General features: G+C 53.8%; 4 protein-coding genes across 11 annotated transcripts in view; 3 read left to right on the plus strand and 1 right to left on the minus strand.

Moving 5' to 3' along the window:
* Mapkbp1 (mitogen activated protein kinase binding protein 1) overlaps positions 1–2,634 on the plus strand; it is a 50,685-nt gene extending 48,051 nt beyond the window's left edge. For both annotated transcript variants that reach the window (NM_001108589.2, NM_001434329.1), the window contains 1 exon segment: positions 242–2,634. In NM_001108589.2, coding sequence (NP_001102059.1) covers positions 242–469 — 228 coding nt within the window. In that variant the 3' untranslated portion in view covers positions 470–2,634.
* Positions 2,635–2,742: 108 nt separating this feature from the next.
* Jmjd7 (jumonji domain containing 7) lies at positions 2,743–18,119 on the plus strand. Of its 4 annotated transcripts, none has more exons than XM_087645455.1 (20): positions 8,339–8,678; positions 10,889–10,985; positions 11,236–11,372; positions 11,495–11,623; positions 11,905–11,945; positions 12,099–12,141; positions 12,361–12,415; positions 12,613–12,743; positions 12,981–13,064; positions 13,273–13,310; positions 13,971–14,106; positions 14,762–14,898; positions 15,106–15,328; positions 15,422–15,539; positions 15,815–15,952; positions 16,044–16,148; positions 16,306–16,485; positions 16,614–16,780; positions 17,257–17,443; positions 17,527–18,119. In XM_087645455.1, the coding sequence occupies exons 2-20, from the start codon at positions 10,907–10,909 to the stop codon at positions 17,745–17,747; spliced, it is 2,349 nt and encodes a 782-aa protein (XP_087501581.1). In that variant the 5' UTR covers positions 8,339–8,678; positions 10,889–10,906; the 3' UTR covers positions 17,748–18,119. The 4 variants fall into 4 exon arrangements, with proteins under 4 accessions (NP_001108128.1, XP_087501581.1, XP_087501585.1 ...); XM_087645459.1 differs by having other exon boundaries at positions 8,358–8,643; XM_087645452.1 differs by lacking the exon at positions 8,339–8,678 and adding an exon at positions 8,835–9,601.
* On the plus strand, positions 9,755–18,119 carry Pla2g4b (phospholipase A2 group IVB). Its single transcript, NM_001107764.2, has 20 exons — positions 9,755–9,827; positions 10,889–10,985; positions 11,236–11,372; positions 11,495–11,623; positions 11,905–11,945; positions 12,099–12,141; positions 12,361–12,415; positions 12,613–12,743; positions 12,981–13,064; positions 13,273–13,310; positions 13,971–14,106; positions 14,762–14,898; positions 15,106–15,328; positions 15,422–15,539; positions 15,815–15,952; positions 16,044–16,148; positions 16,306–16,485; positions 16,614–16,780; positions 17,257–17,443; positions 17,527–18,119. The coding sequence occupies exons 1-20, from the start codon at positions 9,819–9,821 to the stop codon at positions 17,745–17,747; spliced, it is 2,376 nt and encodes a 791-aa protein (NP_001101234.2). The 5' UTR covers positions 9,755–9,818; the 3' UTR covers positions 17,748–18,119.
* Sptbn5 (spectrin, beta, non-erythrocytic 5) overlaps positions 17,624–22,834 on the minus strand; it is a 41,462-nt gene continuing 36,251 nt past the window's right edge. For 2 of the 4 annotated variants that reach the window (XM_087655176.1, XM_087655175.1), the window contains exons 60-65: positions 22,527–22,703; positions 22,315–22,419; positions 21,732–21,803; positions 21,353–21,517; positions 21,188–21,270; positions 17,624–18,427 (exon numbers count right to left, since the gene is read on the minus strand). In XM_087655176.1, the coding sequence (XP_087511302.1) occupies positions 18,415–18,427; positions 21,188–21,270; positions 21,353–21,517; positions 21,732–21,803; positions 22,315–22,419; positions 22,527–22,703 (615 nt within the window). In that variant the 3' untranslated portion in view covers positions 17,624–18,414. The remainder of the gene's footprint in view (positions 18,428–21,187; positions 21,271–21,352; positions 21,518–21,731; positions 21,804–22,314; positions 22,420–22,526; positions 22,704–22,834) is intronic. The other 2 variants (XM_087655177.1, XM_087655178.1) reach the window with 1 other exon arrangement.

The raw sequence follows: 22,834 nt of genomic DNA on the forward strand, positions 1-22,834 counted from the left end.
ATAAGAAACAACTTAACAGTGTCACATTTGAAAGAGAGTTGTTGGGAAAGGTTGTCATGAGGTAAATGGTTCTAGTAGTCTGGAGGGATCCTCATCTGGGTCACCCGTCAGAGTGACTGATCATCCTGATCTTGTGTGGAGAACTCCTGGGCAGTCCCTTCTACTGGACGGGCTAGGTGCCCCCTTTTCTATATTCTGTTGGCTACTGTTCTCCAACTCGTTTTCCATGTGCCTGTTGCAGGTGACCAGCTGTAAGACACCTTCAGCAGAGCAAAGTCACATCACCCGTCTCTTGAGAGACACCTTCTCTTCAGTGCGGCAGGAGCTAGAGGCCCTGGATGGGGCTGTGCTGTCCAGCCCAGGGGGCAGCCCCGGGGCTGTGGGGGCTGAGCAAACGCAGGCCCTGTTGGAGCAGTACTCAGAGCTCTTGCTCCGAGCTGTGGAACGGCGCATGGAGCGCAGACTCTGAGTCCCTGAAACTTGTCCCAAGAGAAGTGCTTGCTCTCCACTCCAGACTGTAGCCCTGCTTCCATTCGAGAAAACCTGTGAGAATATCTGCAGTGGATAGCAGTGATCAGTGTTCAGAGGCAAAGCAGCTTCCCCAGATGCCCTCATGGGGCCCCTGTATTTATTAATTTATTTCCCTGACTGTTGCCTCACTTCCTTGGGACTCCTGCCTCTAAAGCCCGTCCTGGGACTCCTAGCAGGGCAGGTCTTGAGTCTATGTCATCTTGGTGCTGTGAGGGGTAGGAGGGCAGCCTGCCTCATCTGGGGACATTGGAAGGGCTGGCCTTCTCCTTAGAAGCCATTTGAAGTTACTTCAGGGATGAGCTCCCTGGGGTGGAGCACACACAGGGTACTCTGGGGTAGAGATGAAAGGTAATGTGGCTTTAGTATCCTAAAGCCAACTGTAGACCTTTACCTCCACCTCCACACCAGCTGCACCCCCTGCCTGTCAGAGCAGGGGTGGTTCCCCCCAACTCCTGGCAGTGAGAACTGCCTGGCCTCCAGCGTAGTCCCAGCCACTAGAAGACTTGAGTTGGTATCAGGATCTGAACCCCCACATTCCAATCCCATTTTCCCTGCTAGAGATCCCTAGCATTTGTCTGCTCCATCCCTTTTTCCCTGTGTGGAGCTAGTTGTGGGGTTTTGCTGCAGGACAGTAAAGCCCCTCTGCTGGGCAGACACAAGCCTGGCCTACTTTCCTCAGCCCCTTAGGCTTCATTGTTCTCTAACCCTGGTCTGCAGCAGACTGTTAACGCCTGGGGACCACTTTCTCCTACATCCTGGGCAGTGGGCAAGCAGAAACCTGTTTTGGGAGTATACCCTCATGGTTTACAGGGCACTGGTCCACCTTCCTAGAACCTTGGCTATACACACACACACACACACACACACACACACACACACACATACACACACGGTATGCACAGCTGAGTGCTTATTGTTAGAACGCTTGCCTGGCTGGTAATGCACCTGGTTTCCCCACATGTTTGCCTCAGCTTTACTAGTCTGGATTAATTGGATTTCTGATCCAGTAACATAAAAAGGAATGGAAACACTAAACCTAAATTCTGGAGTCTTGGTGTCCACAGCCAGGCCAACAGGAGACGGCCTTTGGGTGCCTGGCTCATGGAAGAGACTCTTTTTCTTTCTTTCTTTCTTTCTTTCTTTCTTTCTTTCTTTCTTTCTTTCTTTCTCTCCTTTTTCTTTTCTTTTCTTTTCTTTTCTTTTCTTTTCTTTTTTTCGGAGCTGGGGACCGAACCCAGGGCCTTGCGCTTGCTAGGCAAGCGCTCTACCACTGAGCCAAATCCCAACCCTGAGGCTCTTTTTCAAAGGCAGTGCTGGGTGCCCAAGGGTACTGGACCCTGGAGATTGGGAGTGGAGGCTCTGGGTGAGAGACACACTGGAAAAGTGATAGCCTGGCAGGTAGGTGGCAGAGGTAGGAACAGAGTTAAGGTCATTGTTAGAGGGTAAAGAAAAAAAAAGAGAGGCTGTAGGAAGGAACAGGTCATGAGGTGGTTGGAGAATTGAAGTAAGTATGTCTTTGGGCCTTCCTTTCCTCTGCACCAGGTAAGGCAGAGTGACATTTCACCAGGTTTAGATGACAAAAACCTGTTGAAACCTCGAAGCCACTTCCAAGCCCTGAATGCAGAGGTTAGAAGGAATCTAGGTTTTAATGGGTGCTTAGCATTGTCGGTTCAGCATGAGTGTTGAGTACAACAAACCACATATTCCCATTTTTCCACCGCCCGCATAGCCAATCTCCTAGCCCAAAGAACTGTAGCAGCTGGAGGTGGGCCCGTTGGCAGTCTGAGGGTTAGAAGTCGGCCCACTGCCCTGACCTCCACCAGGTGTTAGAGGTCTTTATGCCAGCCTGTCCTAGAGGGAACGCCACTGCCATGAGTGAGTAGGGTCTTGTGGCTGGTAGCGTTTTGTCCCCTTCTGCATGTCTGAGGCCACTGGCAACTGCTGCCCACGTCCTTATCTGTCCCATCCCAGTTTTGAAAGCCCCTTATTTATAACTTTTATACTGTGGCGCCTGTTTCCTCCCCGCCTGTACGGGGTGGGGCTATTTTAACGTTTCGTTTGTACGGATGTATGAAATTGTCAATAAACACAATCATTTGTTAACTGGCTAGCAAATTCTGAAAAGAGCGCCGCTTGTCGCACTTCCAAGAGGGAGGAAACAGGGCGGGGCTGCAGTCTTGGAGCGGAAATGGGGGCGGGTTCTTTTCCCGCGGGCGTGATGGCGGAGGCGGCTCTGGACGCTGTACGGAGGGCGTTACAAGAGTTCCCGGCGGCTGCTCGCGGTGAGTGGACTCTCAGGCAGCAGCTACTGCGAAAGAGCAGCGCGGAGGGAGCCTGGGGCTCCGGGACCTCAGATTACGAGTGCATGAGTGCCGGAACCGGTAGCCGTACATTTTCGTGTGTACCCTTCTCTAGCTGGCGGACGTGTCCTTAGCTCACGACCGCACGCCTTGCTGCCTTCGTGGTGCAGTTGTAGTTTTCAAGACCCAGCACAGCTCCGACGTTAGTCATAGTGCCGTTCTTAAAGCCAGCGGTGTGCTGAGTCCCTGTGCTCTGCATTGCTGTACTTTCGGTATGGAAGACTCTTAACCTCAAATATCTCGGATGCTGGGGGATTCCAAGGAGAGAAGCAGTCGACTATCCTTGTTCATTCAGACTCAAGCTTTGAGGGTTGTAGGCAGCCGCCCAGTTGATCTTGGTTGTACCTCTACTATGTGTTAGGTTTGTTTCTTCTTCCTCTGCTCCTCACTACCTCACCATTAAACAAGTGGAGAGATGGCTCAATGGGTAGGTAAAGTGCTTAAGCATATGATGACCTGAGTTCAGATCCCCAGCTCCAACGTAAAACACTGGGCATGTTGATGGTGGATGTCTTATGGGGTTCCAGGGGTGGAAGGTAACAACAGGAGGACCCCAGGGGCTCCCTGGCCAGCCAGCCTAGCAACTGCTGAGCTCCAGGTTCAGTGCACAGGCATGCACAGGCACACACCACACATACATGGGGGAGAGGGGAGCAAGTGATTGAGCACAAGTTTGTCAATTGTGTGTCACACAGAAATGGTTAGAGCAGTGATTCTCAACCTATGGGGTCGAGACCTCATGTCAGATATCCTGAATATCAGATATTTATGCTATGATCCATAACTAGTAAAATTAAAGTTATGAAGTAGCAACGAAATAATATTATGGTCTAGAGTGACCGCAACATGAGGAACTGTATTAGAGGGTAGCATATTAGGAAGGTTGAGAAGCACCGGGTCGCAGGGTCAGAGGGCACACGTGTGCCTGCTGTGTACAGGAAGCAGTGAGGAAGGAGCTTGGAGCAGACTTTGTGTTCATGTTTATTTCACCAGTTAAATTCTTAACGGAATTGGTGGGTCAAAAGAATTGTTTGGAGTTCATTTTGAAGCTTCAGGGGAGAAAAATATCCACCCTCTAAAGGAAATGGTAAGCAAATAAAATTGGCACAATTACAGAAAATCCAAAGGATAGAAAAGGGCAGTTTCAGGCCGGGTGATGGTGGGGCACGCCTTTAATCGGTCCCAGCACTTGGAAGGCAGAAGCTGGAGGATCTCTGGTTTCCAGGCCAGTCTGGTCTACAGAGGGAGTTCTAGGACAGCCAGAGCTGCACAGAGAAACCCTGTCTCAGAAAACCAAACCAACCAAACAAAAGGCTATCTCTACACATTTTAAACTCCAGGGTAGAGTATCAGCACGTAGGAGGCCCCGAGTTCAATCCCAAGCATTACCAAACAGTCAGATTCCGGAGAGCAGCTCCATCGTCCTGAGCCCCAGTTCCCTTCTAAGATTTTTGCTTTATGGGGTTGCTGTCCTATCCTTCCATGCCTGCCTGGTGACCCCTGTTCAAGGTAGCGAGCTTGTGACTGGCTGTTTTCTTTGCAGTTTTCCTGGGCCTACCAATGACATCCCATGTGGTTCCAATTTCCAACTTAAACAAACTCACTTTCTGACTGACTGCAAGACGGGCTAGTTGGCATGGGGATGTAACTCTGAGCCACTGTGACCTCAGGGATGAAATGAATACCATATATTTTTGACAAGGGTTGCAGTAACTGCTGGTTGAGGCCAAAGCATTTTGGTCAGACATTAAGGTTGGAAACCTACAAAGCAAAGCAGTGCTCTCGTAAAAGCCGAGTGAGGGGGCAGCAGAAACAGCCCAGCGAGAGTAGAGGGCATGTGTGTGGTCAGGGTTAGGCATGAGACAGGAGCAAAGCAAACTGGGTGAAAAAAAGGGCTGGGCTTAGTCATGGAGCAGCCTGAATGCATGCCAAGTGGATGGAATTCTGCCAGGGGTAACAGTGAGTTATCGCTGTCATGTCCTTCACGCGGTATGACAAGGCGAGATTGCAGCTCAGATGATAATGCTTGAGAGGGAACGGGTTTCCACCAGAAACACCAGTTTGTTCACTGCAGTGACCGGCCAGCCAGAATGTGGGGCACCTTTATTTGACTTTGAGTAAATGTTTGCTGAGCACCTACTGTGTGCTAATGTGCTATTGTAGGGATGCACCAGGAAACATGACAATCACTCAAGCCATTGCAGTGTTTCTAGTCTGCTGAGAGACCAGGAAAGAAACAGATGGGAAAAAATATGCAGGGTCAGGTAATGATAAATCTGTAGAGAAAAACTAAGCAAGGAGTTAAGGATTGTTTCTAACAGGTGACAGTTTAAAAAGGGATGGCCAGGAAAGGAAGCTTCATCAGTGCGCCAGAGGGAAGGAAAGGGTGGTTTTGAGAGACAAAGGGTAGAATCAACAGGTCTTAGACACCCAGACCCAGGGCAGGATTGGGATAGGGTAAAGCAACAAACACACACACACACACACAGGACAGCCTTGAACTTGCTATGTAGCTGAGGGTGGGTTTGAACTGATACTCCCGAGGTTACCTCCCAGGTAATGGGTTTACAGGTGAACCACCACATCAGTTTAAGGGTTACACAGAGTCACTTAATGTCCCCATAGGTGGCACAGTGCTTAAGTGTTGGCCCTAGGTGGCTGAGGCTGCTGCTGCTGCTATTCCATGAGACCAGAGCTCATTTCAACCCCTGCCTGCCTTCTAGTGTTGTCACCGGGCAGTTATCTCCCCGATAGATAGATAAGCCATGAACACAGCGAGGTGTCGGGGTTGTCCTCTCTCCAGGCCCAATGCTGGATCCGTTTCAGATGTTCAGAGACTATCACCATTGGAGGGTGGCTTAGGACTTTATTGCTGTGAAGAGACACCATAACCACCACAACCCTTATAAAGAAAAGCATTTAATTGGGGCTGCCTTACAGTTTCAGAGGTTTAGTCCATTACAGTCATGGTGGGAAAGTGGCAGCCTGGAGATGGAGCTGAGAGTTCTACATCTGTGTCCACAGGAAAAGATAGTGCCACACTGGCCAGGCGACCTTATAAAACATCAAAGCCCACCCCTAGTGACACATTTCCTCCAACAAGACCACACCTAATAGTGCTACTCCCTGTTGGCCAAGTATTCGCACACATGAGCCTATGGGGCCATACCTGTTCAAACCAACACAGTAGTGGGGATCATCCCAGAGTCAGACCCACCCCAGCTAGCCTGTGGCCACCAGCTGAGTGGTACAGGCCGCCTAGGTCAGCAGCAGCTTTGCTTAGGGTGTCCATCATAGAGGGTTTCTTGTTGCAGACATCATGAAGGAAGTTAGGTACCACTGATTTGATACCTCCTCCCCCACTATTTCTTTCTTAAGACCTCAATGTACCTCGAGTTGTGCCCTATCTGGATGAGCCTCCAAGTCCGCTCTGCTTCTACCGGGATTGGGTGTGCCCCAATAGGCCCTGTATTATCCGAAATGCCCTGCAGCACTGGCCAGCCCTCCAGAAGTGGTCCTTCTCCTACTTAAGGTGAGGTCTTCCTTGGGAGGTCTGGGGACCAGTGACCATTAGCAGCACACTACAAACCAAGTGTCCATTTCTTCAGAGCCACCGTGGGCTCCACAGAGGTGAGTGTGGCTGTGACTCCAGATGGTTATGCGGATGCCGTGCGAGGGGACCGCTTTGTGATGCCCGCTGAACGCCGCCTGCCCGTAAGCCATGTGTTAGATGTGTTGGAGGGTCAGGCCCAGCACCCCGGAGTCCTCTATGTACAGAAACAGTGTTCCAACCTGCCCACTGAGCTGCCCCAGCTTCTGTCTGACATTGAGTCCCATGTGCCCTGGGCCTCTGAGTCACTGGGTGAGTGGAGGGGGTAAGAGGCAGGGCATGGGGGTGAAGGGGGAAGATAGAGTTCAGCTTGCTTGTTCATTCTCTGCCTTTTGTGTTGATTCTGGGGGGGACAGATGCCACCTCCTACCTGCTCACTCCAGACAGAAACCCTGTAAAGGCTGCTGTCTCTGCCATCCCAGGGGACGTGCTCCCAGTGTCACCTTCTCCCAGACTCCTTAGCACTCTTCATTCACACCCATATTTCTGCATAACTGCCCCACACATGGGTGGCTCTCAGCCAGGCACTAACTCATTGTATCTCACAGGAAAGATGCCTGATGCTGTGAACTTCTGGCTGGGTGACGCAGCTGCAGTGACATCCTGTAGGTGTGGAGACTCCTAAAGTGGGGAGGGCACTGGTGGGGCAGAAGGAAGAAAGGTGGGCCCCAGAATGAGTACCTCAGATTTCTTTTGGTATTGTGGGACACCACGAAGAGATTTTCCTGGTGGCAGGGGCATTGGAGACAGGGAATACCATTCCTTTTAAGTCTCTAGACGCCTCTTCAGAAGTCAGGTAGATCGGAGCAGGGGTCAGGAGGTAAAACCCTGTTGGTGATCAGAGGAAGGTGAGCCCACATCCAGTTTTCGGTGGCCAAGTTCTGTGATGCTTGCTAGAACCTTGGAATCTCTCCAAGTCTGCTGATCCTGTGTGGGCTCTTCCTTTCTCTGTAGGCGAGGCTGGGGTGTGGGGCTGAGGACAGTGTGGCCTGCCTTCCTCCCCGTAACTGCAGGTCTTCCGTGTGTTTGCAGTGCACAAGGACCACTATGAGAATCTGTACTGTGTAGTCTCTGGCGAGAAACACTTCTTGCTGCATCCACCCAGTGACCGGCCCTTCATCCCTTACAGTAGGTGACATGAACTAAAAGAAGCTGGTAGCCACTAGTGAGGGAAGGGTAGCAAGAGGTGTCTGCCACAGACCCAGCCCTCTGGTCTCCGTATACAGAGAACACTGTGCTGGTTATGGTGGGGAGTACCTGACAGGCTGTTGGCCACTTATCTCCCTGACCTCGCCTTCAGATCTCTACACACCAGCAACCTACCAGCTGACCGAAGAGGGCACCTTTAGGGTGGTGGACGAGGAAGCCATGGAGAAGGTGCCTGTCCTGTTCTTGGGCTCTGGGGAGTGGGCAGACCCCCAGGGAATAGGCACAAGGGTCTGGGGAGGAAGCGTCCCGCTCGGGAAATCCCAAGGCTGTGATTCTTCAAGCTGAGAGGAGAGGGGGCAGAGCTGGAGATCTTGGGGGGCCTCAGGGCCTGTGCCTAGGCAATTGTTGTGTCTCTAGGTGCCCTGGATCCCACTGGACCCCCTGGCTCCAGACCTGGCCCGGTACCCCAGTTATAGTCAGGCACGGGCCCTTCACTGCACAGTGCGGGCTGGCGAGCTGCTCTATCTGCCAGCTCTGTGGTTCCACCATGTACAGCAGTCCCACGGCTGTATTGCTGGTAAGGAGCACCTGGGGCATCCAGGGGGGCGCCTTGCCATGGCCCAACAAGGTATAGGGTTGGGATGGCTCTGGCTTAACTCTCACGTCCAGGTCCCTCTCTTCCCCACAGTGAATTTCTGGTATGACATGGAGTATGACCTCAAGTACAGTTACTTTCAGCTGATGGACTCCCTCACTAGGGCTGCAGGCCTTGACTGATGGCCCCTCACAGACACTGCAAAGGACAGGGGGACTGATGGCGGTATTTGATTAGAGGCAGCCTGGAGTTGAGTATGTCCTGGCTGCTGCCCAGGTTCCTGCCTGTGTTGGATGTAGGACTAAGTTGGATATGTTGGAGGACCAGGAAATGCCAGGCAAATCTGGGTGAACATGCCCAGGAACTTGCCACACAGGTGACAAGGAAGCACGGATCAGGTACAGCAATGCCTCTCACAGTGCTATGACCTTGGGTGAGTCACTGCATGTTAGCATCAGTCCCTTGCCTGTAAAGTAGAGATAATAATGGCTCTGGCTCCCAGAGCTGTGGGACTAGACGTGGGCCAACATAGAAGAAGCGGTCAATAAAAGGTGACACTGACACACTTGTTCTCATGTCCCCATCATAGTTGCCTTCCGTGGCCCGCTGAGGGCTTGAAGGTTGAAGCAGAAGTTTCAAGATGACCCGAATTGGGAGGTGCAAGCCAGATCCACGTCTGGGATGCTACCCACAGCAGTTGTGTTATAAGCCTGGGGGGGACACGATTGGCTCAGGGCCACCAGTGCTCTCTCTAAGCTTTGTCCAGACTGTTTGCTTTCCCTTCCCCCAGATCCAGGGATGCTGGTGGGTCTGGAGCACGGAAGGTGACCCCTGTTCTATAAATATAAACAGGAAGGGACAGGAACCATGCTCCTCCTGAGCTGTCCTCTGAGGAAAGAGTTGATCTCCCCACCCTGACTCCTTTGTCACCCTGCTGAAGAGCAGGGAGAGCCCCTACTCCCGCATGCCAACCCACAGGCCTCATCCCTGGCCACCCAGCTCCAGGGGTGGAGGCAGCCTAGCCATGGCTTTGAAGGACTGTTTTATATGAAAGCCACACCCCTACAAAATTGTGATGGAGCCTAAGGTACTCTTCTGAGATTGCCCAGGGCTCCAGTTCAGACTGGGCATTCCTGTCGGGCTGGCACTGGGAGGGAGGTTGCGAAAGGACCCACCGATGGCAAGATCCTCGGCCCCAGTGCTCACTACTATTTGGGGGGACCACTGTCTGCTGTCCTGTTCAGCCTCCAACAGCAAGAGGAGAGCCCCCCCGTCTAAGTTAGGGCTGGTTGGCTAGCCCAGCTAGTGACAGCTGCAGAGAATGGACTTCAGGGAGCCTGTAGCCAACTCCTGGAGGTATTACTGACTCTAGCGTTAGCTTAAGTTGTCTCACTTCCTGGGCAGGTGGCTGGGTCAGCAGTGGGCGTGGAGCCTGGGTGGAGCAGAGGAGTCAGTGGGAGGGATCCAAGAGGAATGTGTGGCCAGCTAGTTCACCTTGGCTCTGGGTTTAAAGCTGACAGTTGTTGGTCCTGTGGCCACTGCCCCATCATCCCGTTCCTGTGGATTTGGTCTCATGGCTCTGGTAAGGCTCCATACGGCCCTGGGCTCCCATTTCTGACTTGGCTCCCCATCCAGGGCCTGGTGGCTACTGTTTCTGAGGGGAGCTGTGGGCTTCTCTAAGCAAAGAGAGGAATACTTTCCAGCTCCAGGACCAGACGGAGTGGAAGCCAGAACTGGGATGGAGGTCGGTCCTGAGAATGGGTTCCAGGCAGAACTCTGTAGATTTGAACCCTTAGAACTCAGGATTTTATCTGCTGTTCTGGGAGCCCTAGAAAGAAGAAGCTGCTCCATGCTTCTGACTTGCTTGCTTGGCATGTGGGAGCCCGGGGCGCCTCAGAGATGAGCATCCTCAGCTCCACTCCTGACCATGTGGAGCTCCCTGAACTTGACTGGCACCTTTCCCAAGGAAGGGCCAGGTGCCACAGGCATCCTCCACTCTGACACACTGGCAAGTGTCCACAACTCCAAAAGCAGATGGGAGTTGGAAGGAGCTCTGGACCCCCATCAGATCTGGAGGATGCCAGTGTGTGGGTGGGCTGGGCTGGGAGCTGCTGTCCCAACCCTCAGAATGGAGTAGATGGCATGGATTTCAGCTAACTCATGGTGCTTAAGCCCCAATGTATTCCTTCCTGTCCCTTGAAGGCCTAGAGTCCCTGACCTCTCAGGTCATCCCTAAAGCCTCTTAGTAGGACTGGGGTGGGGTGATGAGGTAGGAGGATAAAAAGACAAGGATACCACCATACCCAGAAAGTGTGTGTGACACTAACAAACCAGCTTGCCTGTGTTCTGAGCCAAACCAGACCGCAGGAGAGTGCCTCAGTTTCCTCTCAGGGTTGGCCACTGTCATAGCTCCCCTCATTGGATATGTGACAAATATGTAAACGTATGCTGAGCCCTTGGTGAGGAGCTGGCACGGTGTTATATAATTACGGGAAGGTGTCGTGTAGACGCTGTATCTTGTGTCACTGGCATTCTGATAGGTACAGGTGGACCTGGTCCTTTTGGTAGAGAATTAAGCGTTAAGCGTTTGTCCCAACCTCTTCTGTGGCCCTGTCACATTTGACCCCATCTATCTCTATATAGCAAACCTGCCCGGTCTACATGCAGGCAAAGGTGCCAGAGACACACCTGCTCACTGTCCGCGTCCTCCAGGCTAGTGGCCTGCCTTCCAAGGACCTAGGTAAGCACCTGCTTCCCTGGCCTCAGCTAAGCAGACCGTGGGTGGTCTGATTCAGAGTAAATACCAGTGTGGGGTGGGGTGGGGGGCCTCCAGGGAAGCTGGGCCAGGCTTGCAGATGTCTGCTGGAGAGAAGATCCGAAGTTGGCAGAGGGCCCAGCCCTGTGGACGTTAAGTCTCAGGAAGAAGTGGACTCAGTGGCAACCTGGGAAAGTTCTTGATCATAGCAGACACATGTCCCTCCTTCCTGCAGTGACATCCTCTGACTGCTATGTGACTCTGAACCTGCCCACGGCCTCCAGCGGCACGCTCCAGACACGCACAGTCAAGAACAGCAGAAACCCAGTCTGGAATCAGAACTTCCACTTCCGGATCCATAGGCAGCTCAAGGTAGACCAAGTCTGGCCCTGTCCTTGTCCCATTGCCACACGTGTCTCCTAGTGGGCCATTCCCTGCCCCGTTCCCCTCTTGCCCATCTCACTCATGTAGCCGCCTGTCTCTGCCTCCTCCAGAATGTTATGGAACTGAAAGTCTTTGACCAGGACCTGATGACCAAAGATGACCCAGTGTTGTCAGTGCTGTTTGACGTGGGGACTCTGCAAGTTGGGACTCAGCGCCAGAGCTTCTCATTGAGCGCTCAGGTAAAGCTCAGGAGAGTAGGGGTCCCCAGGTCTGGGGGTGGAGCTTTGGAGTCTCCCCTGCTCCAGGGAGAGGCCCAGGAATCCCAAGTGACTTTTCACCAAGGAGCAGTCCTGTCCCCCTTCTTTCCCACCTGGTCAGAAGCACAGACTTCTGTGAGCAGTCCAGCGAGTGTAGACAGAGTGACCTGGAAAGGGACAGTTGCTCTTCCCCACCACTAAGGCCTCAGCAGCCTCCCCGCCCCTCTGGTTTGCCAGTCCCTCTGATTTGCTTCTCTTTCCAGGAGGATGGGCGCTTGGAAGTTGAGTTTCGGCTACAGACTCTGTAAGTTGGTCTTGGGGTGGGGGGAGGTTGGTGAGTAGCCGTGGAGAGCTCCCTTCTGGGAGGGGCAGTGCCAGCTTACCAAGGCTGGCACCCCTCCCTGGTAGAGGAGGAGGGCCTGGCCTCTTGCTGAGAGTCACGCAGGCCTCTTTCCAGGACAGACTGTGAGGAACAGCTTATCAGCAATGGTATCCTGGTGGTGAGTGAAGAACCCGGGGTTCCCCCTAGTGGCTCATCCCTCATGCTGTCTGCTGTTCTACAGCCTGGGTTGTGTAGGCCAAGCCGGGGGCCTTGGTATGCATGTTGCCCAAGAGAGTCCATCTCAAGCAAATATTCTGGAAATAGGGACAAGGAGCCCACAATGTGCAGTCCCAGAGGTGGGGTGCAGCATGTGTCTAAGGGGATCTCTTGACCATAGGCCCAGGAGCTCTCCTGCTTGCATGTTGAACTGAAGAGGACAGGAGACCCAAAGAGTGAGTTCTGACCCCTTAGGCAGCCCTTCTGTCCTTCCTGGTTCTCCCTCCCTTTCCGAGGTTGTAAGCTTGTTATGCTGTCTGCTTTCAGGTCCCAAAGGCAGGGCCGAAGGGAGGCGGATTTCCCTGCAGACTTGATCAGGCATTCCATGGACAGAGATCCCAACCTGAGTTTTGATTCTGGTTCCTGTTTCTAGGGTCAGAGCGCAAAGTTCAACTTGTGGTTGCTGCGGCCTGCGAGGGTCCACAGGAAGCCCCTGTGGGCACCGGGTCTTTCCGCTTCCATTATCCAGCCTGCTGGGAGCAAGAGCTCAGTGTTCATCTGCAGGTGCTGTCCTTGCTCCTAGGACCCTAGAGCCACTGCCTCTCTGCTCTCCGCACCCCTCAGCCTGAGCTGTGCTCCCCCTGCCCCGACCCCTCACACTTCTGTCGGCCACTTGGGTTAATTAGCCTCCTGTTCCCTTCCCTACTGTTCTTCTGTCCCTGCCACAGGGAGTCGGTGGGGTCTTAGCAAAGAAAGGAGGAGTAATGACTTGAGGGGGTCTTTTCTCTCCCTGTTCCTAAGGATGACCCCCATGAGCAGCTGAAGGTGCCATTGCGAACTCTACCCTCTTCGCAGCTGGTGAGACTTGTCTTCCCCACGTCCCAGGTATGGTCATCTAGAGAAGCTGGGTTCATGCACAGGGCTGCTGCTGGGCCTGGTCTGCCATCAGCCTCCTTCAGGCCAGCCCAAAGGCGATCAGTGGGTGTGAAAGTGCTTGTGACCCAAGGGTTCATGGGGATGTTCTGAGGTGCACCAAGGCCACAGTGGGGTGGAGGTACCCAGCCTTTCTCATCATGGTACTTATGGTTTCCAGGAGCCACTGATGAGGTTGGAACTCAAGAAAGAAGACGGGTAAGAGCTGTCTGGGAAATGGGAGAGCCAGGGGTAGCTCCCAGGCAGGGAGACCAGGAGGATGAGGGGGAGAGGGAGATGTGGCACTCCTGGGTGCATGGGACTTTGTGTCAGGAGCAGGCGTCGGCGTGGACAGGCTGTTCCCCACTTGGATTTGCTACAGTACGTGTGGGCCCTGCCCAGTCAGGATCAGTGTCTTATCTAGATACGCTGCCAGGGAGGTGAGGACAGTGCCAGAGGCTAAGGCACAGCAAGGACACCAAGAACGGGGAGGCATGCCTCTTGGCACGGAGATTGTTGGGGAGGGACCTTAAATGCCCTTCAGAAAAGGAGTTGCCATCTTGGAAGAGCAGCTCTTCACCACAAATATGTGGAGGCAGCGGCCTTCTCTGCCCTGTTGTCATTTTTGGAGATGTAGGTGAGGGAGAGATTTGACTTGGAGATGGAGCTCAGCCCCGGAACCTAGATGCACTCAGTCCCACCGTCTGCTTTACCACACACATGTGTATTCGTGGTTCTGGATCCGCCCCCGCCTCCCCACGACAGATTCGCGCGCGCGCACACACACACACTCCACCGCAAGGGAATAGAGAGTCTGGCTGGTGACGCCAACCAGTTTCTTTTTCTGTAACTGCTTCTGGGTCTCTTCATTCTCCACAGGCCAAAGGAGCTGGCCGTGCGGCTGGGCTGTGGGCCCTGCCCCGAGGAACAGGCCTTCCTAAGCAAGAGGAAGCAGGTGGTGGCCGCCGCCCTGAAAAAGGCCTTACAGCTGGACCAAGACCTGCAGGAGGACGAGGTCTGAGTGTTGAGCATGACTAGGTGGAGTGTTTCTCAGGCTTGCTCGGGCCTGGGGCTCAGTGATGGGATAGTTGTGCAAGCTGGTGCCCACTCAGGCTTGTCACTGGCTTGTCACAGGCTTGTCACTGGCAAGTCCTGCTACCTGTTTCTCTTCCTCAATGTTGTCAGAGTGATACATGAGGCACCGGCTGCTCACAGATGGGAGTTTCCACATAGGCTGACCTGCCTTCCCTCTTTGTCGGTCCCCCACCTGACTGATGAGTAAGGTAGACTCACTAGTATGAGGAGGGTCTCAGCTCAGAACAGTCCTCAGCTGTCTCCTAGGGGAATAAATTTCAGCACTGGAAAGCAGGACATTTGGGAGACTTTTGAAGGAGCCTTGGGGGCTTCCAAAAAGTGATTTCCAGTTCCTTATGGGCTGCCAATAACCACTGAAGCTCCCCTCTGGTTAGCCTGTTCTTCCTGAGTCCTGATGTTTGAAACAGCGAGAACTTTGAAGGCTGTTTCTGACTAGATCCTCAACAGGGGTAACTCAGAGCTGGCCCCAAGATTCAATCACACATTGACTGACTGGCCCCTTGACTATCATGCTCTCTTCCCATGTAGCTCTCTCTATCCCTCAGGCCTTTTAGAACCTGGCTTTTCTCTTCCAGATCCCAGTGATTGCTGTGATGGCCACTGGTGGTGGGATCCGGGCGATGACTTCGTTATACGGACAGCTGGCTGGCCTGAAGGAGCTTGGCCTTCTGGACTGCATCTCCTACATCACTGGGGCTTCAGGGTCCACATGGTGAGTTGCTGTGGGCTGAGTGCTGAAGGCTGCTGTTGGCTGGTGGGGTCAGGGGAGGGAATGTAGTAGAAAGGAATTCCTAAGCCCCATGGGCCCCTGAGCAGACTTCATGGACTGAGAAAACACTCTAGGGCACAGAGCGCTCCTGAACAAGGTGAGGTCTTTGGTGACGCCAGTCCCCAACTGCTAAGCTTTTCCTTTCCTCAGGGCATTGGCCAATCTCTATGAGGACCCAGAGTGGTCTCAGAAGGACCTAGCAGGGCCCACTGAGATGCTGAAGACCCAGGTAACAAAGAGCAAACTGGGCGCATTGGCCCCCAGCCAGCTTTGGCGGTACCGGCAAGAGCTGGCTGAGCGTGCTCGCCTGGGCTACCCAACCTGCTTCACCAACCTGTGGGCCCTTATTAATGAGGCCTTGCTGCACGACAAGGTAGGGAGAGGGGTGGGCCCTTCCCTGGGCGACATGTGGGAAAGACTCCCAGCATCAGGAAGCTGTGGGCTTACGCTGGGCTCTTTCCCTCAGCCACATGAACACAAACTCTCAGATCAACGAGAGGCCCTGAGTCGAGGCCAGAACCCTCTGCCTATCTACTGTGCCCTTAATAGCAAGGAGAAGGGCCTAAGCACCTTTGAATTTGGCGGTGAGTGGCTTCAGAACTGGGGCCTGTACTCTTGTGGGGGTAGAGTACAGTGTAATTAGTCCTATATATAAGAGGTGACTCTGATGTCTTCTCCTGGTCCAGGTACCAAAAACTGTCGCCCTACCAGCTTTCTTACAGCCTTGGGATTGGGAAAGAGGCCTTAGGCCCATGCTTGTAACAAGGCCTGAGAGCCTCCTGGCCTCAGACTACCCTGAAATAGGAGTCTGGGTGCCCAGACCCCTGGCCCTCATGGCTGAGGTGTATTGTCTTCACAGAATGGTGCGAGTTCTCTCCCTACGAAGTCGGCTTCCCCAAGTACGGAGCCTTCATCCCCTCTGAGCTCTTTGGTTCTGAGTTTTTCATGGGGCGGCTGGTGAAGCAGCTCCCTGAGTCTCGCATTTGCTTCCTGGAAGGTGAGGAAGGCTCACCGTATGCCTCAGCCAGAGAGAGGGAGGGCTCAGCTGCACAGCAGTGAGGACCTTTCACTTGTTGCCCCTTTCTCAGGTATCTGGAGCAATCTGTTTGCAGCCAGCCTCCAAGACAGCTTCTACTGGTCCTCTGAACCCAGCCAGTTCTGGGACCGCTGGGCCCAGGATCAGGCCAATCTGGGTAGGTGCTTGGGCTTTTCTGTAGGAGAGAGATGGGCAGCCAGTTGGGAGTGCCTGAGGCTTGTGGACCTTCCAGGGTCACCACAGAGATAAAGAATCAGAGGCCTCCTTTTCCTAAAGATACCCTCGTCGCCTCACCCCTTCTCTCGCCCGTGCAGACAAAGAGCAGGTCTCCCATCTGAAGATAGCAGAACCTCCCACAGCGGCTGGCAAGATCGCAGAGCTCTTCACTGACCTCCTGACAAAGCGCCCCCTCGCCCAGGCCACCCACAACTTCATGCGCGGTCTCCATTTCCACAAGGACTATTTCCACCACCCTCACTTCTCCACCTGGAAAGGTATCTGCTTCTGCGCCCAGTCCAGGCTCTCCAGTCCCTTAGCCGTAGGACACACATGCTGCTGGCGGGGACCAGGGTCTGAACCCCACAGTGACAGTACTGCTTCCTCTACCCCCAAACCCTTGTAGCTTCCAAACTAGACAAGTTCCCCAACCAGCTGACACCCGCCGAGCCCCACCTCTGCCTCCTGGATGTTGGCTATTTCATCAACACTAGTTGCCCACCCCTCCTTCAGCCAACACGGGATGTGGACCTCATCTTGTCACTGGACTACAACCTCTCCGGAGCCTTTCAGGTGGCAGGGGTGGTGGGCCGTGTGGGCTACCCTGTCTTCTGGGCCCCTAATGGGATCTGCTTTAGGCTCCGGTACCTGGCCCAGGTTCCATTAGTTGGCACAAAAGTGGCACCATGTGTCATGGATGCTGGATCTGTTAGCCCCTACTGGGAAGTTAGCTCCGCTCTGGGAGTGGGGAGCTGAGTGCCTGGTCTGATTATCTGTCTTGTACCATGGCTGTCTTTGCTGTGCCTGAAGCCCGCAGAGGTCCTGGCATACCTGCTGTTTCTATATCACTCCAATGAGGATTTTGAGTCCTGCTTTCAGAGAACTGTTGGCCACTAAGTCAGGAGAGCCTGGGACTCCAGGTCCACTGGAGTCTCCAACTTGGTGTTTGAGCACCAGGTCCTGTGCATCTTAGTGAATGGCCTTGTTGAGTCAGCCTTGTGCTGAGCACACTGGGAAACCCTCTAATGCCCCCTCTGTCTGGTCAGCAGCAGCTGCAGCTTGTGAGCCGGTTCTGCCAGGAGCAGGGCATTCCTTTCCCATCCATCTCGCCCAGCCCTGAGGAGCAGCGTCAGCCTCAGGAGTGCCATATGTTCTGTGACCCAGCCCAGCCCGAAGCCCCAGCTGTGTTGCACTTCCCCCTGGTCAATGACTCCTTCAGGGACCACTCAGCCCCTGGTGAGCCTTGGTCACTTCTCCTCCAGCCTTGCCTCAGTGCGGGTCACCCCAGGCCTCTTGCCCAAACTGCCCTCTTCCTACAGGGGTGCCACGGACGTCGGAGGAGAAGACAGCTGGGGAGGTGAATCTGTCTTCCTCCAACTCCCCATATGACTACACAAAAGTGACCTACAGCCAGGAAGATGTGGACAAGCTGTTACGACTGACGCATTACAACATCTGCAACAACCAGGATCGGCTGCGGGAGGCCATGCACCAGGCCGTGCAGCGGCGGAGAAACCGCAGACAGTTTAGGCGGGAGTGACAGCTGAGGTACCCTGGCTGGACTCCTCCTGGGTCACTCTTGATCTTCAGCTCCTTCCCCTTCTGCACTCAGTTCAAGACCAGCATCACCATGTGCTCCAGAGGCCCTGAGGACTCTGATGTCCAGGCACAGCTCCACAAAGATGTGTGTCTGGGACCTCATAGGTGACGCTAACCTGTCAGCAGCCCTGTCACAGAGTCTAGACTGGAAGCTGCAAGCAGTGGTGCTATGGCTGTCGTTCATGGATGGACTAGGGGCTTGTTAGAGATGGGAGCAGTGTTGGCTGCACAATGGGACACTGCAGCATGGAACACTTTACTGTGACAGGGGCTCTTATAAACGGGAGGCGTTTGTGACGCTGTCCCAAGACCATCTGCTGTGCCAGGCTGTTAGTCCCACTCTGAAAGCAGGCCGGCCTTTCCAAGAGGCCACTAGCATGGATGTTCCGGTCCTGTCACAGGTTGTCATCTTTGCCCCGAGATCTTGCAATGAAGTCATGGTCCATCTCAGGCATAGCCAGTGACATGTGATACCAGTGCTGCTTATCCTCTGACAGGAGCTGTGTTCCCCACACTGGTCCTGAGCAGCCATGGGCCAGTAGTTAAGTGGTTCCCAGGCTGTGTCTCCACCGGTAGCCCCGAGGGTTGGTGTTGGCTCAGGATTCATTTCAAGGTTTAGACCTGTTGGGAAAACAGAGATTAGGAACCAAACACCATAGAATCTTCCCTAAACATGGTGTCTAGCCCTCTCCCTCCCTGGAACATCCCACCTTCTCCTAGCTTAGGTGTTGTGAGGCAGCTAGCTACCGGAGGCTGGGATGAGTAAGGTGTAACAACGTTGATTCTCATGATCCAGCAAGCTGTCAGCCAGGCAAGTGTTTGTCCCAGCACCACCAGAAGCCACTATAAGCTGGGCCAGGTAGCATAGGCCTCTAATCCCAGCTACTCAGGAGACTGAGTCAGGAAGAGTACAAGTTCAAAGCCAGCCTGGGCTACAAAAGTGAGTTCAAGGCCACAATTTAGTTAGCTGTAAAGTAAAAGATAGCTGGGGGGTGGGAGGGCGGGGGGGGGGTAGGGGCTGGAGAGATGGCTCAGCGGTTAAAAGCACTGACTGCTCTTCCAGAGGTCCTGAGTTCAATTCCCAGCAACCACATGGTGGCTCACAACCATCTGTAATGAGATCTGATGCCCTCTTCTGGTGTGTCTGAAGACAGCTACAGTGTACTCACAAATATAAAATAAATAAATCTTAAAAGGATATATCTCAGTGGTAAAGTACACGCCCTCAGTTCACTCCAAGGACTACCAGAAACTGATGTGTCTAGTACATCAGAATCAAGCTGGAGTTCAGGAGTTGCAGAAGAGAGGGTGGCTGTACCAGAGACCACAGCTGTGGCTGTCACCTGCAGGAGTTCTTCAGGCACACAGGCATGCCTCAGTCTAGATGTATATGACTAGACCTGGGGACCTGTTGGGGTGCAAGGGGTGTTCACATATAGAAGAGGTTCTATAAGCCCCAAGTGCCCCAATTCTTAGGGCCTGAAGCCCCTTGACTTGGAGATAGGAAAGGCATGGCTGAGCATGAAGCCAGGATCCACGAGAGGCTGAGGATGCCAAAGAAGAACCTACGTTCAATCTGCCTAATCCCTTAACCATCATACTTCTTGCCATTGGCCTGGGCATGCTGACACCTTGACCCTGCGTTCCCCCAGGATCAGGGACAGAGTCAAGACAGGATGAAGCTAGAGAACAGAGGCGCTGTCTCAGATGTCTAGGAGAGCAAAGAAGTGAAGTTCAAGAGTAAGGACTTGGGGCAGACAATCCAGGGGAGCATCCAATGGTGTGTGGAGTGGACACCCAGAGAGACTCTTGACTGGGGAATGGCCAGAGCGGTATCAGCATGTGGAGCTTTTGGGAGATAGGACCTGTCACTAGCAAGGGTTCCCTAGGTACATAAGGTGGGGAGACGAGGGGGAAGGTGGAGTGAGTCCCTGTGATAGCATGTTCCTGGAGCCTGGGTGGAGTGAGTCCCTGTGATAGCATGTTCCTGGAGCCTGGGTGGAGTGAGTCCCTGTGATAGCATGTTCCTGGAGCCTGGGTGGAATGAGTTCCTGTGATAGAATGTTCCTGGAGCCTGGGGAAAGCCTGAGTTCTGCTGTCAGCTCAGTGCAGGTGTGATGGTTCCCAGCTCTCTCTCTCTGGGAGGTGAGGGCAAGGGTCTCCATGTGGGGCCTCACCAGCCCACTCAGTAGAGAAAAACCCACTCCACCAGTTGAGCACAGCTTCCTTGCCCTCAGGGAACCTGGCCTTGGGTTCTAGGCTGTAGAGCCAGAGGCTGCAGTGCATGCTGCCTAAGACTGCGCCTTCCTAGAAGCTGTGTCCCTGTCCCGGGGACTAGGGGCCATGCTGCGTGAGCCCTGAATGCCTTCTACTCTAGTGCTGCAGTGTGGCTCAGCGCTCAGACTCCCTGAGGTCCCCACAGAGACCCCAGTGCAGGGAGGTGGGGACATTCAGGGTCCCTTTGGGATTCTGGAAAAAAAAAAAAAGGTGAGAGCAATGGGAGTGATGACAGTGAAGAGGGGAGCTAGGACCAAGGGACAGGGAGGAACCCCTGGAACCCCCATCACTCTGCAGAGAACCCAGCAGACGCATGAGGAAGGCACCAGTGGCAAAGGGTTCCGCACATTCTTCCTGTTAATAGGACTGGGCTTGGTCACAGTCCAGACCAATCAAGACCTAGAATTTGGAGTTAACACAGCCTGTGAGTCTAGAAAGGAACAGAACCCACACAGTACCTGGATGGAAGGAGTGGGGACTGGGGTTAGGGGGTTGGTACAGGCTCCAAAGGGGACAGGACAAAACAATCTTTATCTAATTATCTGTGTCTGGCCGAGGTTTTTTTGTTTTGTTTTGTTTTGTTTGTTTGTTTTTAGCTGCCTAGAGTTCTTTTTTTTTTAAAGATTTATTTTATTTATATGAATACACTATTGCTGTCTTCAGACACACCAGAAGAGGGCATCAGATCCCATTACAGATGGCTGTGAGCCACCATGTGGTTGCTAGGAATTGAACTCAGGACCTCTAGAAGAACATCCAGTGCTCTTAATCCCTGAGCCATCTCTCCAGCCCTAGAGTTCTTTGAGAAAAGCAGCAAGTCCCACTTTCTAGACATTAGAGATACTGACTGAAAGCTCATAGCTCCGTAAGATACAACACTGGGAATCTGGGGCCCCAAGCATCCCCTCCTCCCTTCTCCTACAGCCCACCTGCCATGCTACCCAAGGCTGGCTGCCAGACTGCAGCCTGCTTTTCAGACAGCACTGCAAACAGACCTCAGTTCTACTCAGCCTGCCTTCTAAACTGGCCCCAGTCAGCTTCCTGCTGGACCTCTGCATGCAGCCCCAGCTAAGTTTGCTCTCCAGTCAGATCTACAAGCCTCACCTTGGGAAGAAAGTCTGCTTTCTGTCCTCCAGTCTCTCACATTCAGTTTCCTCAGGTACAAGGGGGGATGCATAAGGCAGCTCCTGGGGACAGATGAGGTGCTGGAGTCACAGGACCCCCAGCTTTCCCCCCACGAAGTGCTACTGGTTACCTGAGGTCTCTTACCCCAATGCCACTTGGCACTTCCACTTTCCTCATATCTGAGAATAGGCTCGAGGCTCCCCTTGCCAAGATCCCATGGCTGCTGGTCCAAAAGCTGGTACCGGGCTGCGGGGAAGACAGGGAAAAGGCTCCAGGCCAGGACTCAGACTCTTCTAGGAAAAGGACTGCCTACGATTCTCATGGGGAAGAGGTGGGCTCAGACAGGGCAACCAGAGTAGGTAGGGGTAAGCCCCCTCTCTTCCCCTTTCCTCTTCTGTGGATAGAAGCAACAGCCCTCTCTGAGACCACCCAGGAGGTTATGCAGGAGTCTACCGGGGGCCACAGTGCCAGGCCCAGATGGCTGCTGAGTATGGAATTGCCTGCAGTCGGAGTTGGCACGCACCTGCCTCCCTTCTGTGGGAGGCTGCTGGTTAAGTTCCACAGACGCCTCCATGACATGAGCACCCTTTGCCTCCTGAAAATACAAGATGGGGGTCCAGATGCCAGGCTCAGCAGAGTCAAGAAGCTCCCTCATTCCTTGTGGCCCCCAGCACTTCTGGTCCCTTTGCCTGCTCCAGAGTGTGGACTCTGGACACCTGTGCCCCTGTGACCTGGCCACATACTCCAGGGAGAAAATGGTAGTCCAGTGGGGACAGCAGGCTACAGTTCCTTTATCTCAGCCGGATGCACAACCAGCCGTAGTGTTCAAACATGAGTCTCTCTCCTGTTCTCTCCCGCTCCGAGAGTGCTGGTCCCTTCTTTGATCATGCTTCTGCTCTGAAGTCATCTCTCCCTCCTCACTCACCCACCCTGGAGGGCAAGGATTAACCAATCCTTGCTTTCCTAAGGGAAAAGCCCTGAGGAAGACTCCACAAGGCCCTGCTGCCCTATGGAGCCCTAACTTGTAGTTTAACCAACTGTCCCACCTAACAAGCCTCAGTGCCTCTTCTCAGTATACCCAACCTCCCTTCCTCCAGCCCTTGAACCTCTGTCATCATCTGAAGCTGGGTGAATTTTTCCTCGTGGGCTGCCAGCAGCTTTTCCAAGCCATCTTGTCTGTAGAGCAGACGTTCCACATCCAACACCGAGTGCTGAGAAGAAGGAGTCAGTGTGTGGATCAGTTCTGGGGTGCCAGCTCTCCTCCAGGCTTAGCCCAAGGGCCAGTGAACTGAGAACAGCAGGGCCTGTCTCCTCTTACCCCACAGCTGGGGTCCAGCAGCAGGCACTCACAGGAGGTCAGCCAGGCCTCAGCCAGCTCCAGCCTCTGCCGCAGCTGTTGCAGGCTCCAGTTCTGCTCCAAGCGTTGTCCACGCAGGGCCCAGGCTACCTGAAGCTCCTGCACGTGTCTTTCCAGCTCCTGCATACACTCTGCCACCTGCAGGAAGGGTGGTTTGACAGCCTGGGCAGAGCTCCCATCTGGGGAGCCAGGGCTAGCAGGAGAGCCAAGCCAAGCGTCTTTGCTTTTCCGCCTTCCTCGACCTCCCTTGGGCTGCTAGGCCTCAGCAG

Source organism: Rattus norvegicus, chromosome 3, assembly GCF_021556685.1.
Source record: "Rattus norvegicus strain SHRSP/BbbUtx chromosome 3, alternate assembly SHRSP_T2T, whole genome shotgun sequence".
Taxonomy (NCBI): Eukaryota; Metazoa; Chordata; class Mammalia; order Rodentia; family Muridae; genus Rattus; species Rattus norvegicus.

Coding starts and splice junctions, on each gene's coding strand:
- Pla2g4b (NM_001107764.2), top strand. Junction 12,416..12,612: donor GAGGACAGGAGACCCAAAGA/GTGAGTTCTGAC, acceptor TCCTGTTTCTAG/GGTCAGAGCGCAAAGTTCAA. Junction 16,781..17,256: donor ACCTCTCCGGAGCCTTTCAG/GTGGCAGGGGTG, acceptor TCTGGTCAGCAG/CAGCTGCAGCTTGTGAGCCG.
- Jmjd7 (XM_087645455.1), top strand. CDS start 10,907: ATGCAGGCAAAGGTGCCAGAGACACACCTGCTCACTGTCCGCGTCCTC. Junction 12,744..12,980: donor AGCTCAGTGTTCATCTGCAG/GTGCTGTCCTTG, acceptor CCTGTTCCTAAG/GATGACCCCCATGAGCAGCT. Junction 14,107..14,761: donor AAGACCTGCAGGAGGACGAG/GTCTGAGTGTTG, acceptor TTTCTCTTCCAG/ATCCCAGTGATTGCTGTGAT.